At 36.9% G+C, this 21,541-nt stretch overlaps 1 protein-coding gene across 1 annotated transcript in view; it reads right to left on the bottom strand.

The window, feature by feature from the left end:
* The window catches only part of TSHR (thyroid stimulating hormone receptor), a 154,208-nt gene that overhangs the window by 40,654 nt on the left and 92,013 nt on the right, over positions 1–21,541 (bottom strand). Inside the window, exons 4-7 of the mRNA XM_059915806.1 lie at positions 21,288–21,362; positions 4,849–4,923; positions 2,309–2,383; positions 502–579 (exon numbers count right to left, since the gene is read on the bottom strand). Coding sequence (XP_059771789.1) covers positions 502–579; positions 2,309–2,383; positions 4,849–4,923; positions 21,288–21,362 — 303 coding nt within the window. The remainder of the gene's footprint in view (positions 1–501; positions 580–2,308; positions 2,384–4,848; positions 4,924–21,287; positions 21,363–21,541) is intronic.

The following is a 21,541-nucleotide window of genomic DNA, read 5'->3' as shown; positions in this document are numbered from 1 at the left end:
GCTCAGTGACCTTGGGAAAGTCACTTAAATTTGCTTTAACCCCAGGTTCTTCCTCTATTCAATGGGAATACTAGAACCCAGACTACTATAAGGCCTGCAGGCCAAATCTGGCCCACTGGCTGTTTTTGTAAATAAAATTTTGTTGGAACATAGCCATGCTCATTAGTTTATATATTGTGGATGGCTGCTTTTGCCCTGCAATGGCAGAGTTGAACAGTTGCCACAAAGGCCATGTGGTCTGTAAAATCTGAATGGTCCTTTACAGATAAAGTGCGCTGACCACTTCTGTAAGGGAATACTCTCGTCTTGTTACCTAAACCACTTCGTCACCTGTAGAGCACGGCACCATGAGGCACTACTCTTATTTAACTATGTGAAACCCTCGGTAGACCATAGAGCACATACTATATGCCAGTACGATTCTTGGATGGCCTGTGGAAATATTACAGCGACCCAAATAAATACTTCATTCTTGGCAGGAGTGGAACTGCCAATACTCACAGTGTCAAGGTTTCATTGCACAGGCCCTGAAAAGCATTCGCAGGGATCGAAGTCATGTAGGGGTTGTCTGTAATTTCACTGCAGGAGAGGAACAAAAACACCTGGTGAAAAAAATGCTTTCTGGGCTTCCCTGGTGGCGCAGTGGTTAAGAATCCGCCTGCCGTTGCAGGGGACACGGGTTCGAGCCCTGGTCCAGGAAGATCCCACATGCCGCGAAGCAACTAAGCCTGTGTGCCACAACTACTGAGCCTGCGCTCTAGAGCCCGTGAGCCACAATTACTGAAGCCCATGCACCTAGAGCCCGTGCTCAGCAACAAGAGAAGCCACCGCAATGAGAAGCCCGCGCACCGCAATGAAGAGTAGCCCCCGCTTACCGCAACTAGAGAAAGCCCGCGCACAGCAACAAAGACCCAACACAGCCAAAAATAAAAAAAATAAAATAAAAATGCTTTCCTTCTGGAGCTGGGCTCTTGCTGCACATATGCACTTAAATAAATAACCTGACACAATTCAGTTTTATCATTTCTTTTTAGGTGTCATTGATCCATTGATACTAGCTGTTGGTGGCTCAGAGATCCGGTGAGGTGGTGAGAGCTGTCCTAGGTGGACATACACTCAGAGCCCCACACGTGCAGTGAGCAAGCGAGCTTTGGGTGTGGGCTGAGGTTCCTGACAATCCTCATGTGCAAGGGGAGCAGGTGGGTCTCAGAGATTTCTCATGAATCTCTGACAAATACTTTGTCCAGAGCAACTCGTTTTCTCAGCGTGTGGAACCCCTAAAAAGGGTTGCTAGAATGGGATCAATTGATTTCATTTCATGAGTATTACTGAAGTGCCCTCCACTTGCAAGACAGATACTCCTAGAGAACATTTCTATGCCAGTCTAGCTGCTGGAAGACGGCCTGTATTTTGAACTGAGCTCTTCTGCAGCAAAGAAGCATGGGCATTTTTTCTAACAAAATCCCAAGAGTTTGGATCCTGTCATTCTACATTTTGCTGATTCTATAATTAAAACTCAATCTGTAATTCTCTCTGCATATGTCCTTTCACTTCTAAACAACTAGTAAGATACTCAACTGTGTCATAGATTTTGGAAAAGAGCACCATGGCCCCAATCAGAAGTCACAGGAAGTAGTTTGAGCACCACTCACAACTGCTCCTTGGGACTCTCCTCAGACAAAATCCCTTAGGTTTTCTATTCCTCAGTTGCCTCATTTGTTTAGTGGAAAAATTGTAACTTCCTTTTATGTCTTGTAAGGTGGTTGAGAGGAGCAAATATGATAACACATGGGAGAGTGAAAAGCTATGAAAAACTATGTGAAAAATAAAGTATCATCAAATTCCTTCTATTCAAACAATCCCAGCAGCAAACAAATATGCCATAGTTTCTCCCATTAAAAACAAAAAAACAAAAAACCCTTTTCTCCGTATTCAGTATGCTCCAACTACTGAGGCATTTTCTGCTTCTTTTTTGTAGTAAAATTTCCCTAAAGAGTTTGTTATGGTCACTCTCTCTAATTCCCCCTTCTGGTTCTTTCTTGAGCCCACTCCAACCAGACTTCTCCACCACCCAGAACCCCACTGGAAGCGTTCTCTTCAGAATCACCGATGCCCCGTATTACTAAACCCAATGGCCATTTCTCAGTCCTTGCCGTACTTCATCCATCAGTGCATTTGTCACAGCTGATCACTGCTTCTTCCTTGAAACAACTGCTTCACTTGGTTTCAACCAACCCCTCTGGCTGCAGCCTAGTTCTTGTCAGTGGCAAGTACAATATTGCCAAATATTGCATATGTGCACACTTACAGTATGAAGAATACATCAGTGGAATAAACTTTGGTCAGGTCTGGGAATACTCTAAGTCCAGTGTTGAAAATGCCACTAAAGTACATGAAAAAGAAGAACAAGAGAACAGAAATAAGGTAAGAAAATCAACACATAGGAAGTAGAATAATGTAATAGCTAAAAGTATGTGTTCTGAAGTCAGACGGATCAAATCCTAAGTCCTTCATTAATTATCTGAGAGACCATGGCAAGTTCTAATCCTTGGATGAAATGATGCTCCCTGAAGGTACAAGAATCTAACCCAGTCCACCAGTGTCAATACATCTTTTCTGTTTAGAAGAATCTGGGGATTGTTTGAACCAAGTGGGATTCCTAGAAATAGGAATTCAGGTTTCTTTTCGTGTGTGTGTGTGTGTGTGTGTGTGTGTGATTTCCTTGTTTTAACTGGAGGACATTATGCGTGTGTTGGGGGGAAGGGAGGGTAGAATAAGGAGAGGATGGGACAGGAAGACAATATAATTACCCAACTCCAAGCCAGGCTTCTTCTTTCAAACTCTATATTATATTGTGTTCATTATTTTACCAAGAATGGTATTCCCATGGCAGTCACTTGAGAATACCATGGCAGCAGTACCAGAAAAAATATGTCCAGATAAGGGAGGAAATCAGTCAAAGACAATATCTTCACTCTCCAAAGCTGTGTCATCAGGGCAAAATGTCAAGACTAAAACGTGCATTGACAGCATGAATACAAAAACTCTCAAACTCTGGATGCCTCTCAGACTTAGTTGGTTTAACATTTCTTGCAGCTACTAGAACATAGGTAGTGGATTTAGTGATTTTTTTTGAGAGCTTCGGTATGACATGGTGAGAACTTGTAACTACCAGTAAATCTTTAAAGAAAGTCTTCCAGTAGCGAAAATTCTAGTCCCATTGCTGTACCATCTAAGGCAAATTCTGACCTGACTCCTTCTAGAGGGGAAGGCATATGATTTGAAGAGGAAGCAGAGCCTGAGGTCTCAAAAAAGCAAATGGGACATTCCAAATAACAAAGGAGAGATGTAAGATTCCATGACATATATTTGAAGAACAGTAAACAAACTAGTTCAATTGCAATAGCTGTTTATGTGGAAGAGTCGGGTGGGGAGACCCAGAGTTAAGTGGGGACCATATTGAAAAGGGCTGGAAATGCCATATTAGGGATTTGGACCAAGACCTGTCTATTCTTCAAAACCCCGAACAAGTCCATCTCCTTCTGGATGTCTCCTCTAATTACCTGCACCCCCAGATAATGTATGTACCCCTTATTTGTCACTTACCATTGTTCTCCTAGGGGAGGAACTTTTCAATTCCGTATATAATATCTTCTTTAACTAGATTGTAAGCTTCTTGAAGGCAAGGACAATGTTTTTTTTATCCTACATGTTCCCCAGTGAGCCCTGCACATAGTAGGGGACCATCATATCAAAGAGTTACTGATGGATTGAAACTCAAAGTCCACACAGGAGTGATTGCCTTGTGCAATAAATTTTTATTACTCCCCAGATACCCTTTCAGCCACATTTCACATCCATATCCTCTTCTGTTCTCCTGGCATCTCCCACCCCTACCTCTTCAATACTGAACTATTTTTCATTCCCCAAACAAGGCATGTGGTTCCACACCTTTGTATCTTTACCATGCTATCCCATCCACTTGTATTTCTCTTCTAACCCTTCCCCTCCTTTTCCTGGATAAACTCTATATTCATCCTTAAAGACTGATTTCATAAAATACATTTGGATATATACTTTTATTTAAAATCCCTAGATGGAAATGAACTAATATGTTAATAGTGATTATTTCTGAGTATTGGGATTAAGGTTGGCTTTTTTTTCTTCATAATGTTTTTGTGTTCTAATTTTTTACAATGCATGTGAACAGGAAAGAAGGGAAGAAGGGAAGGTACCCAGAAGACCTGAGGCCATACACACACATCCACTGAACACACTTCCTTGAGTACCTAGGCAGTAGGCGCTAAGCAGTAAAGATACAACAAAGAACAAAAATGTTGTGGTCCCTGCTCTCGTTGAGGTTACAATTAGCTCACAAGGTGTCACCAAAGCAAAGCAGTAAGCGCTGTCCCTTCCATGTTTGTCCCCCTAGCTCTAAGAGATTAGGTTTTACCATTTTTTGTTTTCTGTTTGTTTTTGTGTAACAGTCACTCTAATATTGTGATACCCATTTCCTAACAAAATTGACCGGTGGGCTTTCAGAGGTTTTTGTTTTGTTTTGTTATATTCATTTAAAGACCATATATACATGATGGCATTTTCTCCCTCATGTCTCTTGGGGCAGGTCTCTGGTCCCAGCATTATGTGTTGACTTTTGAATAAGTTTTAAAAATGTGTATCATTTCACCTGTTACCTTGCCTGATGGGAAAAGGTGGGGAGTAAGTCACAGGATGTGATTTGCCCCAGGCCACACACCACTAAAATGGCCCGCATCATCCTAGGGATATTCCTACATTATAATTCTCTTAAAAAAAAAAAGGTAGGAAGGGACAGGAGTTAATACTTACAGGAACTTTAGAAGGGGGAGCTCTTTTAGGGCGCCGTGGTCTATGTAAGTTAAGCTTCTGGTATTCCGAATCTCTCTGTAAAAGTACAAGAAATATATTCACTGTAATATATCCCTTTCTGTTCTTATAAAAGATAAAACAGCATAAATCAGGTTTAACAAATGTTCCTGAGATGAATACACATTTATGTGGTGCCCCAGGGACTTCTCCTCCCAGGAGCCAGTCTCATCCACAACAAGCTACTTTTGGCTCCATTCAGGGACACAGTGGCTGTTCAGCTCTCATCATTGGCTTAGTTTCAATCCATTTAAATTTTGGGGCAACCTTTCTCTTATCTACAGTCTCAGAGCCTTTTTTTTAGATTTGAATAGAAAAGAAAAATCTCTCCAATGGTTTGTTAAGGGCAGATATCTTTATTAACAACAGCAAGTAACCTGGCCCTGGAGTGGGGGTCTGAGTGGATTATATAACGGATTACAGCAAAGGAATAAGGTCAGTGAGGCTCCTCTGTCAATTGCTATTTCAGAGGCAGTAGAGGTAGTGAGTATTAAGAGTTCACTTGGGTTTATTTTTCTATATCAGTAATTTAAAGCTCTTGAGCACATGTGATAATATCATATATGTCTATAATTTATCTACTTAGGTTTATATACATGCTAATCAAAATGCACAGTTAGCAATAATGAAATTAGTGCCTGTTTAGAAATAGGTTCTTGTTGGTAGAATTAAATGTATTCAACATGTGTAGATTGGTTAAAAGAGTTTAAAGGCCCTCCCTAGGCTTATGTGAAGAGGGTAGGAAAACTTAGTAAGACTTATAGTCTATCCCCTTCTGAATGGCACCTAAGGCTTGATTCCTAAAGGAACCTGCACCTAGTGGTTGCTGGTAACAACTAGAAGACTTAGAATCTGGCCTCTGGGATTTTTTAAACAGTTTTACTGAATGAGAATTTCCATTAACTTCATGAGTTGTGATTAGATACAATTAGATGATGTTTAGTAAACTTATAGAATTGTAAAATCAATCATCATCACAATCCAGTTTTAGAACATTTCTATCAATGACAAAAATAATCACGTGCACATTTGCAATTAATTCCCACTCCCTGCCTCTTGCCTAGGAACCACTGATCTCCTTTCTACCTCTAAATTTGCCTTATGTGGACAGTTCATATAAATGGAATCATAAATATGTAGTCTTGTGTGTCTGGCTTCTTTCATTTAACAGAGTGTTTGTGAGGTTCATCCACGTGTAGCATATATCAGTAATTTGCTCCTTTTTATTACTGAATAGTCAGATGGACCTGAGATCAAATCTTGGCTCTGCCACTTCTGGCTACATGACCTTGGACAAGTTCCTTGACCTCTTTAAGCCATAGTTTCCTCATCTGTAAAATAGGGACAATAATAGTGCCTCTTTCATAAGACTCTTATGAGGGTCAAATAATGTCTATAAGGGGTTTGACATGTATCTTAGCTTATGGTGAAGGCTCTATAGGTGATAGTTTTATTATTGTTATTCTCCTGAGTGGAATGAAAGCTGGAGCAGACATTGGAGACTTGGGGTTGGAGGTAATGCAGTGTTTGCAAAAATTTAAAAACATAAACCAAATGAACAAAAAACCCCCACTAGGTTTTGCATTTGACAAACAACAGTGGATATGAAACAGATCTTGGAAAAGAGAGAGTGGCATTAACTCTGAGAACAGAAATCGTCTCCCACCTCTCCCACCTCAGCTTACTGTCTATTATTAGCATAACCTTCCTGGTCCCTTGTCTTCATTAGCATAACTTTTGCCCAGGAAAATAACTTTATTATTCATTTTGGGAACTTCTTGAAAGACCCAGCAATGCTTCAACAGTTTATATCCCAAAACTCTTAGAAACCCTCACCTCAAAATCTTTGCCTTGTTGTGTTCACTAATCCTAAACTATCATATCACGATCTTTAACCAACCAAGACCCTGCATAGAAAGACCCACTTTAAACTAGATGGTTTAAATTTTGCTCTGGCTTGAAACTAAAGGCCCTGCATCCCTGAAACTCCCTCTATCCTGGGTAAACTCGGACCATTGGCTACCCCACTGCACACTCTCATAGCAATCCCACCATGCTCCTCTAAGACTATCAGACTCTGTTGAGTTGAGATGCTCTGTGTGGTGAACAGTAAACTCCTTGCCAGAGCTTTCCATTTGGAGAGGACGGTTCGAACGTCTGTCAATCAAACGTAAACTAGTTAGAAGAGTTTGACAACTGAGTGTGGTTTGCAGTCTGGAAAACTGCTCCATGAGTGACTACTGTTGAACAAGTGAACTTGAGTGAGCAGCCCAAGAGAATGTCACAATAAAAGAGTGTAGCCTGGCTGAATCAACTTTAGGGATAGAGAATGAAAGGGAAATGAACCACAGCTGTTGGTTACAGCTGATTAAATGAGGCTGGCAACCAACATGGCGGCTGTAAGGGAAGAAAGAGGTGAGAAAGGCTACAGGCAGAGAGAGGGAGACACAAAAGAGGAGACGGATTTTTCAGGGAAAATGTATGAGTGAAAAAAGGGGAAAGATGGACAAGAGATACCGCAAGAAAACACCAGGCAAAAGAAGCCGCTTTCTGAGGTAAGTGGTTAACACTTGTTCGCAAATGACTTTTAAAATATCTCTCCTGAGAGAAAGATAAATACTGTATGAAATCATTTACACGTGGAATCTAAAAGTGCCAAACTCAGAGAAACAGAGAGTAGAGTGGTGGTTACCAGGGACTGGGGTGGGAGTGTGGGCAGGGGACTGGGGAGATATTGGTTAAAGTGTACAAGCTTCCAGTTATAAGATTAGCAAATTCTGAGGATCTAATATACAGCATGGTGATTATAGCTAATAATACTGTATTATATCACTGAAAGTTGCTACAAGAGGTCTTAAAGGTTCTCACCACAAAAAGGAAATGGTAATTATGTAACGGGACAGAGGTGTTTTAGCTCGTGCAGTGGTGGGAATCATTTTGCAATATATGAGTATACTAAATCAACACATTGTATACCTTAAACTTACACAATGTTATATATCAATTATATCTCAATAAATCTAGAAAAATAAAATCTCTGCTGAAACAAAGAAGGGGAGTGGGGCATGGACTGCCAGTAGTTTAGCTAAATGGAGATCGATGTCAGAAGTGAATGCAGCTGGTATAGCTGTTTCAAAAAAAAAGCAATGGAGGTGTAGAGGTAAGTACCAGAAACCTCTGATAAGAAGGATGAAATAGGAGTCCAAACTGGAATGAGTTCCAAGAATGCCTGGGAGGGTGAATTTGAATCACACAATTTTGAGTAAAGCAATTATGGCTCAAGTGTGCAGGAGGCCAGATATGCTGCCAGGAAGCTGGGGACACCGAGAGAAAGAAAACCTATATGCAATTGCAGCACAGTGGGTTGGAATAGAGATGTCCTGCAGGGTGAGTCTGAACGAGAGCTGAAGATGTCAGTGCCTCTGGGTCAGCAGCCTGGGTCCCTGAGTGACTTCATGGAGGAAGGCTACCCGGCCCACCTGCTCATCTACCCAGTACTGTCTCATGAAGAAGAAATAAACTTGTTACCTTAGGGTTTACACATTTTTATTTTTGTCTATTTCTTACAGTAACTAGCCTACCCAAACTCATACAATAAGCATCAATAAATTCTTAAAATACAGAGCACATTGTTAATAGTGGTCATCTCCAGGAGAAAGGTTTGGAGGCTAGGAATGTGTGGATTTCACTTTTTATTTTACCTTGTTCAAATGAGGAAAAAAATATAATAAAAGCCATGCAAAAAAAACCCCAAATTAAAAAAAAAAACCAAAGCAATATATATCCTATATAAAAAATTTTAATATGCAGTGCCAAATAGTCTGCTTAAATCTCCAAGTATGCTCTTCCACGGAGTGGGGCGATTTAGCTGTGTCAGGGAAATACTTGAGGATCTTGAAGCTTATTGAATAGAAAAAAGCCCAGGCTTGGAAAATTATAAGGCGAAAAGGGATTGGGTCTATTTATTACTCAGAACAGTTCTACCAGTGAGGGAATAGAAGAACTGATTTTAGAGAAGCAGGTAACATCATCCTTATTTTGCAGACAAAACAATGCAGACACTTAGAAAGGTTAAGTGACTGATCTCCTGTTACACAGTTAGAGGCAACTCTGGGCCTTAAACTAGGAATTCTAACTCCAAATACAGCTTTTTTTTTTTTTTTTTTTTAAATGATGTTTAAAGGAGATCATTGACCAGAGCTTAAATATAAATACTCATTATTGCTTAATTTTCCTTCATTGGATTTCACATAAAATGGACATTTAGATGAAAAGTCTAATAATGATGCCCAGTGTGCAGTGTTTTCACAAGACAGCAGATTAATAATTTAGCATATATTAGGTTCATTTTATCATACGTCTAGATTCTGGATTTTTTTCTTCTTCTGAGAAATATTTGTTAATTCTCAATAAGAGCCAAAAATAGAGAAATTGGTTTGTTTAAAACAACTGGCATTGTGGCAGTTACTTAGTACGCAGTCTAAACTGAAAGAACAGGGAAATCAGCAAGGTGAGAGAAGGGAGTTCTCAGGTTGGGGAGGGAGCAGCCAAAAAAGGGGAAATGAAGGCTTAAACCCTCCTGTGAAGGAACTTTCCAACTACTGATTTTCTTCCATTGTCCTGTCCCCCCTCCCACCTCAATTATTCAATAGGCATTTGTCCTGGCATTTGACTGTGATCCTCAGCCTTAGAGATATTTGCCTATACCCTAAACATCTCCAGCGCATGAATGAAAAGCACGCCAAACTGGGAAGGAATTGAGGGCGATAATAAAGTCGAGTTGGCATTTCACCTGCAAAGTTAGATGGGGCCAAGGGCGATAGGAAAGCTTCAGACTCCCACCGGCCACGGAGACTGAATTAAAGTAAGTGAAGAGAAGAGAAGCTGCCCCAGTCAGCATAGCTGGACTCTTAGGAAATACAAATGCAATAATGTGTAAGACTGTGTTCTTTAAAACAAGAAACTGAGCAAGAATATTAACCAAAAACCTAGCTCTCAGCCAGTCCCAGATCCTTTGCAACTCTTATTTCAATTTGATTTTCAGAGTTTTTTTCTAGTCTGCTTTTAAGTGGCAATGGTTCAAAAAAATGGGAGGCAGCCCACTTTGACTTTGACTAACTAGATCTACTTACTCTAGTGAGTGGAGTGTGGAGAGATTCGTTAAAGTTAAACACATAATTAGCGGACATCTATCATGTGCAACTTCACTGCATGCTCCAGGAGGTGTAGGGAAGTAGCAACTAATTATTTAACTACTTTAAAAACAAGATGTGAATATGTTGGCAAAGCCAGAATTTTGTTACTTTAAATACTTTAAATGCTGTACTATACGGGATGTGAAAACTGGGACTAAGAATTAAGTAAATTAATGTTGAAGTAACATTTTGTGATAGGCTTTTATCACATAATAAATCACCCATGTATTTTAACATCAAGTATTAATTTCAAAATTAATTCATATTGAAGGACTCCTTAATTTTTAAAAAGTTTATTTCATCTGACTATAAGGATAATATATATATACATTGTAAAACTTGTAAACACATTCACATCAAAAAGATGTGAAATCTCCCATCATTCCATGATCCAAAGAAAATCAGTTTTTTTCTCTCCGTAGATATATCTGGTTGTTTTTGTTGTTGTTTTAATAGCATGTGTCAAAAGCAGTTCCTCTGAGATTAGTCTATGACAAAAGATGGCTAATGGTTGCTCAATATTTCATACTAAACCATTCTTCTACCTAAGCGTTTGAGTAGTTTCCAAATTTTTGCTATTATAAATTAATTCTGAGACAAATGGCTTTTTATGTGAACTTTTTTCTCACTCCTATGTTTATTTTCTTAGGGAAAAATGTACTGAAATGGAATTACTGGGTTAAAAAGTACAAGGCTGTCAAAGCTCTTGTATATATTTGATCCTTAGCTTCTAAAGTCCTGATTTTTGGACTAACACTCATTTTTCAGTGATAGTCTATAAATTCACAGAATAAGTTATTTCCTACATTATCTTTTTAATTTAAGATAAGAGTAAGTTTAATGACTCAAAATTATTGAACAACTTTATCCTAAAATGCTTATTAATGGATCAATTTTAGTTTAGGAGGGACTTCTTCAACACCAGATTACAGGATTAAAAAATACTTGTTGTAGTCACATTTTTCTAAAATGTAACCCAGATATGGACTGTCCCATCATTCTTCTGTTCCATCATGCTTGCCTGCTGATAATAAGGAATCCACTCACATCAGAAAGTGAGCAATGTAGATTTTACTGAAGATTCGTAAGTCAGGGGAGAGGTTTTACACTGTATACTCCAAAGTTAACAACTTATTCCTCCCATCAGACTTTTCTGAGTTTTATTGTCTCTGCTACTGTGTATCAAGGCTTTTCAGTGAGAAATATCTTAATTATTCTACTATGATAATTATCGATAAAGTATTTTACCACTAACATTCCATTACATAACTGGGGAAAAATAATCTATAATGGAAGGTGATATTCATGATTATGATGCATTTTTAATTTACTGAGGAATTTTAAAAATAGATGCTAATTCAAAGAGAGTTTATAAATGTTCAGAGTTTTGAAGCAGATTGAGGAAAATGTAAGTTTATCAGCAGATTTTCCACTAGAAATAGAACATTATAAAAATGATTTTTCTTTTTTTCAATTTATTTTTTTCTTTATTGGGATATAGTTGCTTTACAATGTTGTGTTAGTTTCTGCTATACAACAAAGTGAATCAGCTATATGTATACATATATCCCCTCCTTCTTGGACCTCCCTCACCCCTCCACCCCCCATCCGACCCATCTAGGTCACCACAGAGCACCGAGCTGAGCTCCCTGCGCTATAAGGGGGTTCCCACTAGCTATCTGTTTTACACATGGTAGTGTATATATGCCTCGAGGATGTATACAGCTACTTTCATGATTATTTAATGATCAGGATAAGACTGGTGCTCTCAAAACCTCCAATAAATCCACTTGATTCAATTCAGTGAATTAGCAAAATTAAGTCTTATCTCACTATCTGCTGTAAATCACACGTTTTACCTACCCAGCTGTAGAATTTTTATTTACTTGTGATTTTTAAAAAAATCCACAAAACAAAAACAAAACCCAAAAAATCTACAAAACAGTAAAAACATATTTCTGAGGGTAGCACTTTATTTAATTATTTCTTCTTTTAATTAAAGAGATATTTTGAGTTTGCATTGGTTCTGGAGGCAGACACTCTTGGTTTCAAATTCTGACTCTGAAATTTCTTAGCTGAGTAAACTTGGGTAAGAGCCCTGTGAGATACTTATTACCATCTTCATTTTACATAGTGGAAACTGAGGCTTAGTATGATTAAGTGGGACAGTATATGTGAAGCACTTTTAGCAGAGTGTGTGCCCATAAAAGGCATCCAGGAATTGGTAGCTACTATTAATAGGAGTAACAACAGCAACCGTCTACTGTATGCCATTGGCTTCTTTGTAAAGGAAATGAAATAGAAGACGGATGTGGCTAGTGTTTCATCAATTTACAGTTATAAATCTTTATCATATGTACACTTTTGGGTCCAACCAGTATCCTAGCTGAAATTTAGAACTGAGGAGAACTGATTTGTAACCACTTAGGACCCTCAATAATTTGCAAAGTAACCTGCCATTCTTGTAGTTTTCTATTACAAATTCTCAGTGTCCCACCTCTTCTGGCCATCTATTGCTGCATAACAAATTACCCCAAACTAAAAGGCTAAAATAACAACCATTTTATTATAGCTCACAATTTTGTGGATTAGGATTTCAGGCAGTGCTAAACTGGGCGATTTTTCTGCCCTATGTGGCATCCCCTAGGATCATTGGTTGGTATATAGCTGGTGTCTGGATCAATCTGGAGGGTCCAGGACGGTTGTGCTTCTATGCCTGGCTCTGATGCGGGTTGTTAGAAGGCTAGGTTCAGCTGGCTGCTTCTCCATCTCCACGTAATCTCAGGGCCTCCCCGTATGGTCTTCCCGTCAGTGTAGCTGGACTTCTTACATAGTGGTTCAAGGCTCCAAGAGTCTAAATTAAAAGCTGCCAGTTCTCTTAAAGACTGGGCCTGAAAATGCATGATGTCACTTCCACCATAGTCTGTTGAAATATTGGGCAAAAGTTTCAAAATTTGAACAAAACCAGAAATCCATAGATCCAGGAAGTTCAGCAAACTCCAAGCAGGTTAAAGACAAAGAAAATATCACCTAGGTACATAATTTTGAAAACCAAAGATAGAGAGAAAGCCTGAAAAGCAGCCAGAGATAAACGGACATGTTACCCATAGGAGAACAATGATGAGAATATGAGTGAACAATGGAGGCCAGAAGACATGGAAAGATACCTTCAAAGGGCCGAAACAAAAAACTGCCTTGCTAGAATTCTATACCCAGCAAAACTAATTTTTAAATATTAAGGTAAAATAAAGTTATCCTCAGATAAATGAAAGCTGAGAAAATTTGTTGCCAACAGAACCACACTAACATGCTAAAAGAAGTTCTTCAGGCTAAAAGGAATGATTGGATCTACAGGCAGGAATTAACACTGGAAATATTAAATATGGGAATATATATAAAAGACTAGTTTTTCTTTACTCAAATTCTTTAAAGGTTAACTAACTCTTTAAAAAAATAGCAATGTGGTGGGATTTATAACATATATAGAAATAAAATATATGACAAAACAGAACAAAAAATGGGAGAGAGTAAATGCAATTATAATTTCAAAAGGTTCTTACATGATATGGGGATTGGTATAATCGTTCTTGGTAGACTATGATAAGTGAAGGATGCATATTATAATCCCTTGAGTAACCACAAGAAAATATTACAAAGCGCTAAAGAGCTAATAGGGGAGATAGAACAGAATACTAGAAAACAAAAACAAAAGCAAAAACAACCTGATTAATCCAAGAGAAAACAAAGGAGGAATAAAGGAACAAAGAACAGAGAAGAAAAATTGAAAACAAATTGGAAAATGGCAGGTTTAAATCATATCAATAATTACAGTAAATGTAATGGACTAAAAAAAGAGGGTAGGGATTATTAGATTAGACAGAAAAGCAAGGTCCAGTTATGTGATGTTTACATAAAATGCACTTTATATATAAATATATATGGTTATTGAACACCATTTTTTTCTGTAAAAAAATAGTAGCTACTTCAGAGTATTGTCACAAGGATTAAGTGAGTAAATATGTGTGTTGAGCATTCAGCATAGTGCTTGGGACATGGTAAATTCTCCATTAAGGACGCTAAACATATATGCATCTGTGTATGTTCACACATAATACTAAATGTTCTATCAATTGTAATTTTCATTAATTCAGACTGGCCTTCTACTTCAATTCATGATTTTAAAAGTGCATGTTTAGAATATATCTAATTGTTCCCCGTTTTTTGGTTTTGGTTTGATGGTGTGAGAAATTGGCACATAAAACACACTGCCTTGTGAAAACATTTATTATTATCATCACACATTTGCATTGTTCTCACAAATTTTAATAAGTTCTATAAAGCAAAAATAAAGGGTTCAATCATAGATTCAAGTGAAGGATTAATTTAGGTGGGATCAAGGGTATGTGTAAGTAATATTTAGGCTGAAAAAATAATCGGTAGTGTTAACCAGGTAAAGAGAGAGAGAAAGAACTTTCTGGACAGAGGCAAAAGGATGTGAAGGCCCTAAGGTGGAGAAGGTCTTGGACTATTCAAGGAACTAAAGAACACAGGTGTGCAGGAATGGAGCAAGATGAGGAGGCAGAGGTGAGCAGGGCCGGCTGAAGTCCTGGGCCTGGAAGTTTACGTTGAAGACTCTGGATTTATCCTAAGAGAAAAATCACTCTGGCTGTTGTGCAGAAATGAATTAGAGGAAGCCAAAACTGGGAAAACCAGTTAGGCTATGAAGTTATTGTAGTCCAAGCAAGAGATGATGGTGGCTTGGACAAGGGTGGTGGCAGCAGAGAGGAAGAGGATGACTTTTTTATATATTAGGGTAGTAGAATGGACAGGACATGGTGAAGGATTAGAAGTGGGTGATGAGGAAAGAAGATATAGTGATCCCTTCAGGTGTCTGGGATTTTCAGTAAGGTGAATGGAGGCGCCATATACAGGCTCAGCAAGTGTCAGAGGAGTTACAGATTTCAGGAGGAGAGGTAGATTTCAGTTTGGGGTATTGAAGTAGTGAGAGAGATGTAACACATCTGAGGAGATGTCAAGTAGACCAATAGGTTAATGGCCCAATACTTAAAAAGTGAGGCCTGGACTAGATGTGTAAGTTTGAGACTTGTTGGATAACATCACATGGGGGAGAATGTGGAGTGAGAAGAGGACACAGGACTGGGCCATATGGAACCCCAACATTTAGAAGTGGGGAAGGAGAAGACACCAGCAAAGGAGAATGAGAAAGACTGACCAGCATGGTTGGAGGACAGCTGGGTGTGTGGTATCACAGAGGCCAGGGGAAGAGGGTTTGGATAAAAATAGAATAATCCACTATTTTGAATAGTGGATTATTGTGTATGTTTAGCTGTAAGATGCAATTACCACAGCTTTAGCACAGTGTTAAACATACCGTATTTATTAAATGAATGGGTAGCTTTGTATCTTTGGAAACCTAGCTGATGGTCACTAACAGAAACAATGTTTATGTTCTACCACCCCAATTCATATCAGGGAATAAAATCTAAACATGAATTGGGAAGCCATCTCAGAGGACAAATATTGAGCCTTGGCAGGAAAAGGTTGAAAAGGCATTGGAGAGATGATTAGAAGTGGGGATGATGAAGTGTGAGTTCTCTGTAGCCCTAATCAGTCTATTCACCAAATCACATGGTCAAAAAGGGGTAGAGAGAGGGCAGCTGAGGAAGGAAATATATTCACGAAACAGAATAACATTATGTTCTTTAACTGGTGATGTTCTCACTGAGGCATTTCAATAAGCACTGGCAACATGCAGTGACATTTGAAATCAGTACTCCTTAGTTTAGTACCTACCCTTGCAGCAAATCCAACATGGTGAAGAGCTATTTACTAAATAAATCAGAGGGCTTTAATTCTATATTCAGGAATCCCAGGAAATTTTGGCTGACAGTACTATGCGGTCTGTGGATTAAACAAATTTTTGATGTTTGGCACCCAAAGTCTTTATTTATCCTTCATGTTGACTAGCACCATTTGCAGATAATAATGTTGGATATATAGTAGGAAAATTTGAAGAATGCAAGATGCATTATTCTTACTAAGATATTAGGCTCTTAATACCTCATATATATAAGGAAAATATCTTTTTAAAAACCCATTTTCAAATTCATCCTTGTAGTCATCGTATTTAACAGTTTCCTTTGCTTTAGGAAGTTAACACTTTTGCTCAGAGAGGGAAAATGGATATTTATAAGAGAAATATTAACAACTATTTATGAATCTTTATGAGAAAAAGCCTGTAATAAACAAAACAGTTGCTTTTAAGAGATGCAGGATATATATAGAGCTTTATTACAAATCAGTTGCCTTGATTTTTTGGTGAGTGGGGCAGAGAAGCAAAATGGTATGATAAATGAACATTATATTTGGAGTCTGGAGATTTGGTTTTGAATTTTAACTGTTGTTCTTAATGACCTGAATTCTCAGTTTTCTTGGGTATTGTTCTACTTTCTTTGGTTTTAATTCACTGTTCCTTTATAAATTTATTGTGAAAGATATATAAATGAATTATTTTCAGCCTTTTTTCTAATATATACATTTTCTTCTGGGTATGACTTAAATTGCATCCTACAGGTTTTGATTTGTCATATTTTTATTGACAATTAGTTAAAATTGTTTTCCAGTACGTGTTGTGATTTCTTCTTTGATCCATGATTATTTAGAAGTGTACTACCTACTAGTCAGAGAATATGGTTGATTTTAATTTTTTGTAAGCTACTGAGATATTAATTTCTTATGAGTATTATTATTTACTTTTTTGGTATATATATGTTCTATCAGATAAAGCTATATTAAAACAAACTCCCACTATGATTGTGGATTTATCTATTTTATTTTTTTAGTTCTGTTACTTTCTGCTTTATATAGTTTGAAGCTATGCTCTTATAGACATTCAAGGTTAGAATCATTATATCTTTTTGGTACAGGGTATAGTAATCCTTTTATATCGTAGTAAAATTTCTTTTTATATATAGCAAGGCTTCATGCTTTATATATATTGGTATATTTATATCAATTTTCTCTTGGTTACTGTTTGCATGTTAATATTTTCATGCTTACATTTTCAATCTTTCTATATCTTTATATTTAAAGTATGTCTCTTATAAGCAGCATTTTTAAATTAACCTATTTGGCAATCTTTGTATTTTAATTGGAGTGTTTAGTTCTTTTATACACCTAATGTAAATATTGGTTATTTGGAGTTAAATCTACTATTTGTTCCAGAAGTTCTTTATTTCTTCTAATTTCTTGCCCTTTTTGTATTAATTTTTATTATTCCATTCCTCACTATTATTAGCTTGTTATTTATCCACTCTTTTACAGTTATTTTAGTTTTTGCCCTATGGATTAGAATATTTATTCGTTATTTGTAAAAGTCTAATATAAGTTAGTGCTTTTACCATTTCCCAGACAATTCAAAGAACTTAGAATGCATTAACACTATTTAAAACCCTCCCATCATTTGTTTGCTATTGTGTATTTGAATTCTATATATACAGGCAGTCCTTGCTTTGCATGGTTCCCATATGCATGAGGTTCAGTTACCATTATTTAGTTAAATTTAAATAATAACTGGTTCCAACCACATGGTTCAAGTTTGTTACCACAATATATTAACTATGAGTAATTGCATAATGTACAAACTTTGCTGCCAGCTCTTCAGTCCACACATCACTATGTAAATAACAGATGCACATCATGATAGGTGATCAATTACACTGCTCCCTTCAAAGTCATTGGTGACAGGTCACCGAGCATCTGTTATTCAGTTCATACACAAACAATAAGGTGTGCAGTTGTGTTGCCTCCATGACTCTCAGTGATAAACCCACACAACATTTTATGAAAGAGGATAATTGAAAGAGGTAATTGACCAACAAAGATGGAAGAAATAAAGAAACAAAGAAACAAAATGTGATAGTGCTGGAAATGAAATTTGAATAAATGTAAGTAGAGTCATAGAAACTGCTAACCATGGGAACGTCCATACTGCTACCATTTGAGAGACTCTAGACATTTAATAAGAGGAACTTAAGTGAAGGTGCATTATTGATATAAATGAGAAAAGTGGTTGTGAATAAAAGAATGAAGATGTCTCCAAAGAAATGATCTGGTAAAAAAAAGAATTCACATTAAAGGGGCTCTCAGAAATATTTTGACATTGAAAGAACAGAGGATAGATATCGGAAGCTGATCCAGACCTAGAAAAGAGTATGACAATTTGCCAAGACAGTGACGTGATACTCTCTTGTAAGTTATATATACAACAGAGAAAAATGTGTGTGCTATTCAAAGTACTCTTGATAAGCTTTTTAGAAATAAATAAAACATTTTACTTCTAAATGCTTCTAATGTTTAAAATTACAATGTGCTAAAAATATTAGTTTTATTATTTTTACTTTCCCCATGCATTTATAACCCAATAGTAAGAGAGATTTTAATGTTTTGACAAGAATTTTTGTCACAAAAAGTAATCTTTTTTTCATTGATTAAGATCGCTTTGCACAGTTTCAGCATGCAGTTTTATGATCCAACACTATCATGCAGAGCAAAGACTGCCTGTTTTTTAAACCCCATAAGATGTTTTGTTTTGTTTTGTACAGTCGAGGTTAATTTATATTTAGCTCTTTTTTTTGTTTGTTTTTTGTTTTTTGCTTTTCATTTCCTCCTGTACCTCTGTGCTATCAGGTAGGATTATTTTCCTTTTGCCTTAATAATTCCCTTTAGCAGTTTCTTTAATATGAGCCTAATGGTGATGAATTCTCTCAGCTTTTGTTTGCTTGAAATGTCTTTCTTTTGTCTTCAATTTCAAAGAATCTTCTTTTTAGGTTGGCAGATATTTGCTGTTGTTATTTTTGTGGTTCTCCTTTTTGCAGATATCTTACTTTTTGCTTTGTGGATTCCATCATTTCTGTTGAAAAGTCAGCTTTCAGTCATGTTGTTACTTCTTTGAAAGTATTATGTATTTTTTTCCTCTGGCTGCTTTTTATGATTTTCTCTTTCTTTGAGTTTTTAGCACTTTTACTATGATGTGCCTTGAAGTGGTTTTCTTTGTATTTATCCTTTAGGGGTTTGCAGTACTGCTTACATTTGTGACTTGATGTCTCATGAATTTTGGAAATTTTCTTTCAAATATCACTTCTTGCATTCTTTCTCTTCTTTTTCTTGGGATCCAATAATAGGTATGCTAGACTTTTTAGTGTGCCACATATTTCTTTTTCTCTCCATGCTTCAGGTTGGATAAATTCTTCTGACCTAACTTCTAGGTTACTTACTCTCTTTTGACCTATGCATATCTGTTGTTAAACTCATGTATTTAGGTTTTATTTCAGTTATTGAATTTTTAAATTCTAGAGTTTCCATTTGATCCTTTCAAAAATATTTTCCAGTTCTATTCTAAAATTCTCTATCTTGGCAATTAAATTTTTGAATGTCTTGATCATAGTTATTTTAAAGTCTGTCTGATAACTCCAATATTTGAATCTCTTGTGGATCATTTTCTATTGTCTGTTTTCTTCTCTTGATTTTTGCCATAAATTCTTTATTTTTAATTTTTTTTTTGTATGCTTGGTTATTTTTTACTGAAAGCTGAGCTTTAGTCTTTGTGAGGACTGATCTATTTCCCATTATACCATACTTCTGGGATGAAGCTCTTTTTGGCATCCCAGCTAAAATCCTTGGATGTTTACTAGGAACCATCTCCTTAGTAAGCCTTGAACTCCAGTTTTTATTTCCCTAGCTCTATGAGACTGCCTAAACCTCTGGGCAGCCTCTCAGCTGTTGTTTAAGTTTAGAAAATACTTCAAGAGGAAAGTAATCAAATGTTGTTTTGGGGATTTGCTTCTCTCCCCTTAGGTTCTTGCTGCCTTCATAACACTCAGATACCTTTAAACAGATTTTTTTCCAGCTCCTCTAGTTGTTTTCAAACCAATGGTTGATATAATAATGTCTGCTAGCCTACCGTAGCTGGAGACAACTTTCTGGGCCTCAGTATTCTTAACATATTATTGACCAGGGGATTTTTACAGAAACTAATGCCTGTGGCCGTAATACGTCTCTGGTCAAAAATGTGTTAAAGGCAGCATACTGTATTACATAAGGAAAGAAGATTTGAGTCACATATTTATGATGTAAAAACTCTGGCCCTATCCGTTAGTAACTCTGTGACCTAGGATAACGTATTTAGTCTCTCTACATTTATGTTTTTCTTAAATAAATAATACAAATGATAATCTCTACTTCACAGGGTTGTTTTTTGAAGGTTAAATAAATAAAGTACTTAAATGTTCAGCATAATGTTTAGATCATACTAAGTATTCATAGATGATAAGTATTTTTGTTCTTCATCAAGAAAAGAGAGTTAATATTTCATAATACATGGCTGCTTAAAAGAATGTAATGTGATTATTTGTGTAAAACTTTTTATAGATTGCAAGGTACTACAGAAATAAAAACAGAATAATTATTTATGAAGTGTTTTGATCGGTTTTACGTGGGAGGCACTGCGCTAAATGCTTACATGCATTATGTCATTCAATATTTATACTAAGCATATTAAGTTGGAACTCTTATTACCATTATTTTACAAATGAGGAAACTGAGGTTAGGAAGGATTACATGACTTGTCCAAGGTTAGAAAATGAGATTGCTGTGTCCTAACCACTAGACCACCAGGGAACATCAAGGTTAGACAATGACAGGCAAAGAAAGCAGGGTTTTAACCCAACTCTGACCAACTCCAAAACCAGAGCTCTTAACTCCACTCCTGTTCTAATCTCACAAGGCTACATTTCTCTTTCCTAAGTGAGGAAAAAAAGTTAGTTTTTGCAGAAACTTGCACAGGCCCTGGAATCCAGTAGGTGGTCAGTAAATATTTATTGACTTACTGATATCCATGTCAATAAAATCTGTTGACACAGTAGTAATAGAAAGAAATGACAATTCAAAAAGAGGACTTCTAATTTTGTCTTTAACGTCCAGCCATGCAAGTCAGAATTAGGATGAATTAACGTAAACTGAGAGTGAGAACAAGTTAAGAATTGAATCATAAATGGAAATTCTGACCCATGTTCTAGAAACCAGTTGCTATTGCCACCTGGAGCCCCCAAATTATCAATTAAGAGTGGCTGTGGCTTGGATTTATGCTTCACTTTTCATTGTACTTACATGTGAGTCATTTTACTCAAATTGTAGAAGGAATGTGATTCCAGCCGCTGCAGAGTTGCATCTATTGACAAGTAGCTGAACATCACAAAAATACAAAACAAAGTAGAAAGTTAGTAGGGTTGTGAACTGCAAACATACTGTTAATTTTGATGTAACTTCTTTGTCAGGGGCTTCCCAGGTCATGCAACATGCACAACCCTCATGGTTTCTCCCTAATTATGTTAAAATTAGTTATTACTTTTTTTAGATCCTCT

Source organism: Balaenoptera ricei, chromosome 2 (assembly GCF_028023285.1).
Source record: "Balaenoptera ricei isolate mBalRic1 chromosome 2, mBalRic1.hap2, whole genome shotgun sequence".
In the NCBI taxonomy this organism is placed as follows: Eukaryota; Metazoa; Chordata; class Mammalia; order Artiodactyla; family Balaenopteridae; genus Balaenoptera; species Balaenoptera ricei.
This window is presented reverse-complemented; position numbering and strand designations above follow the sequence as displayed.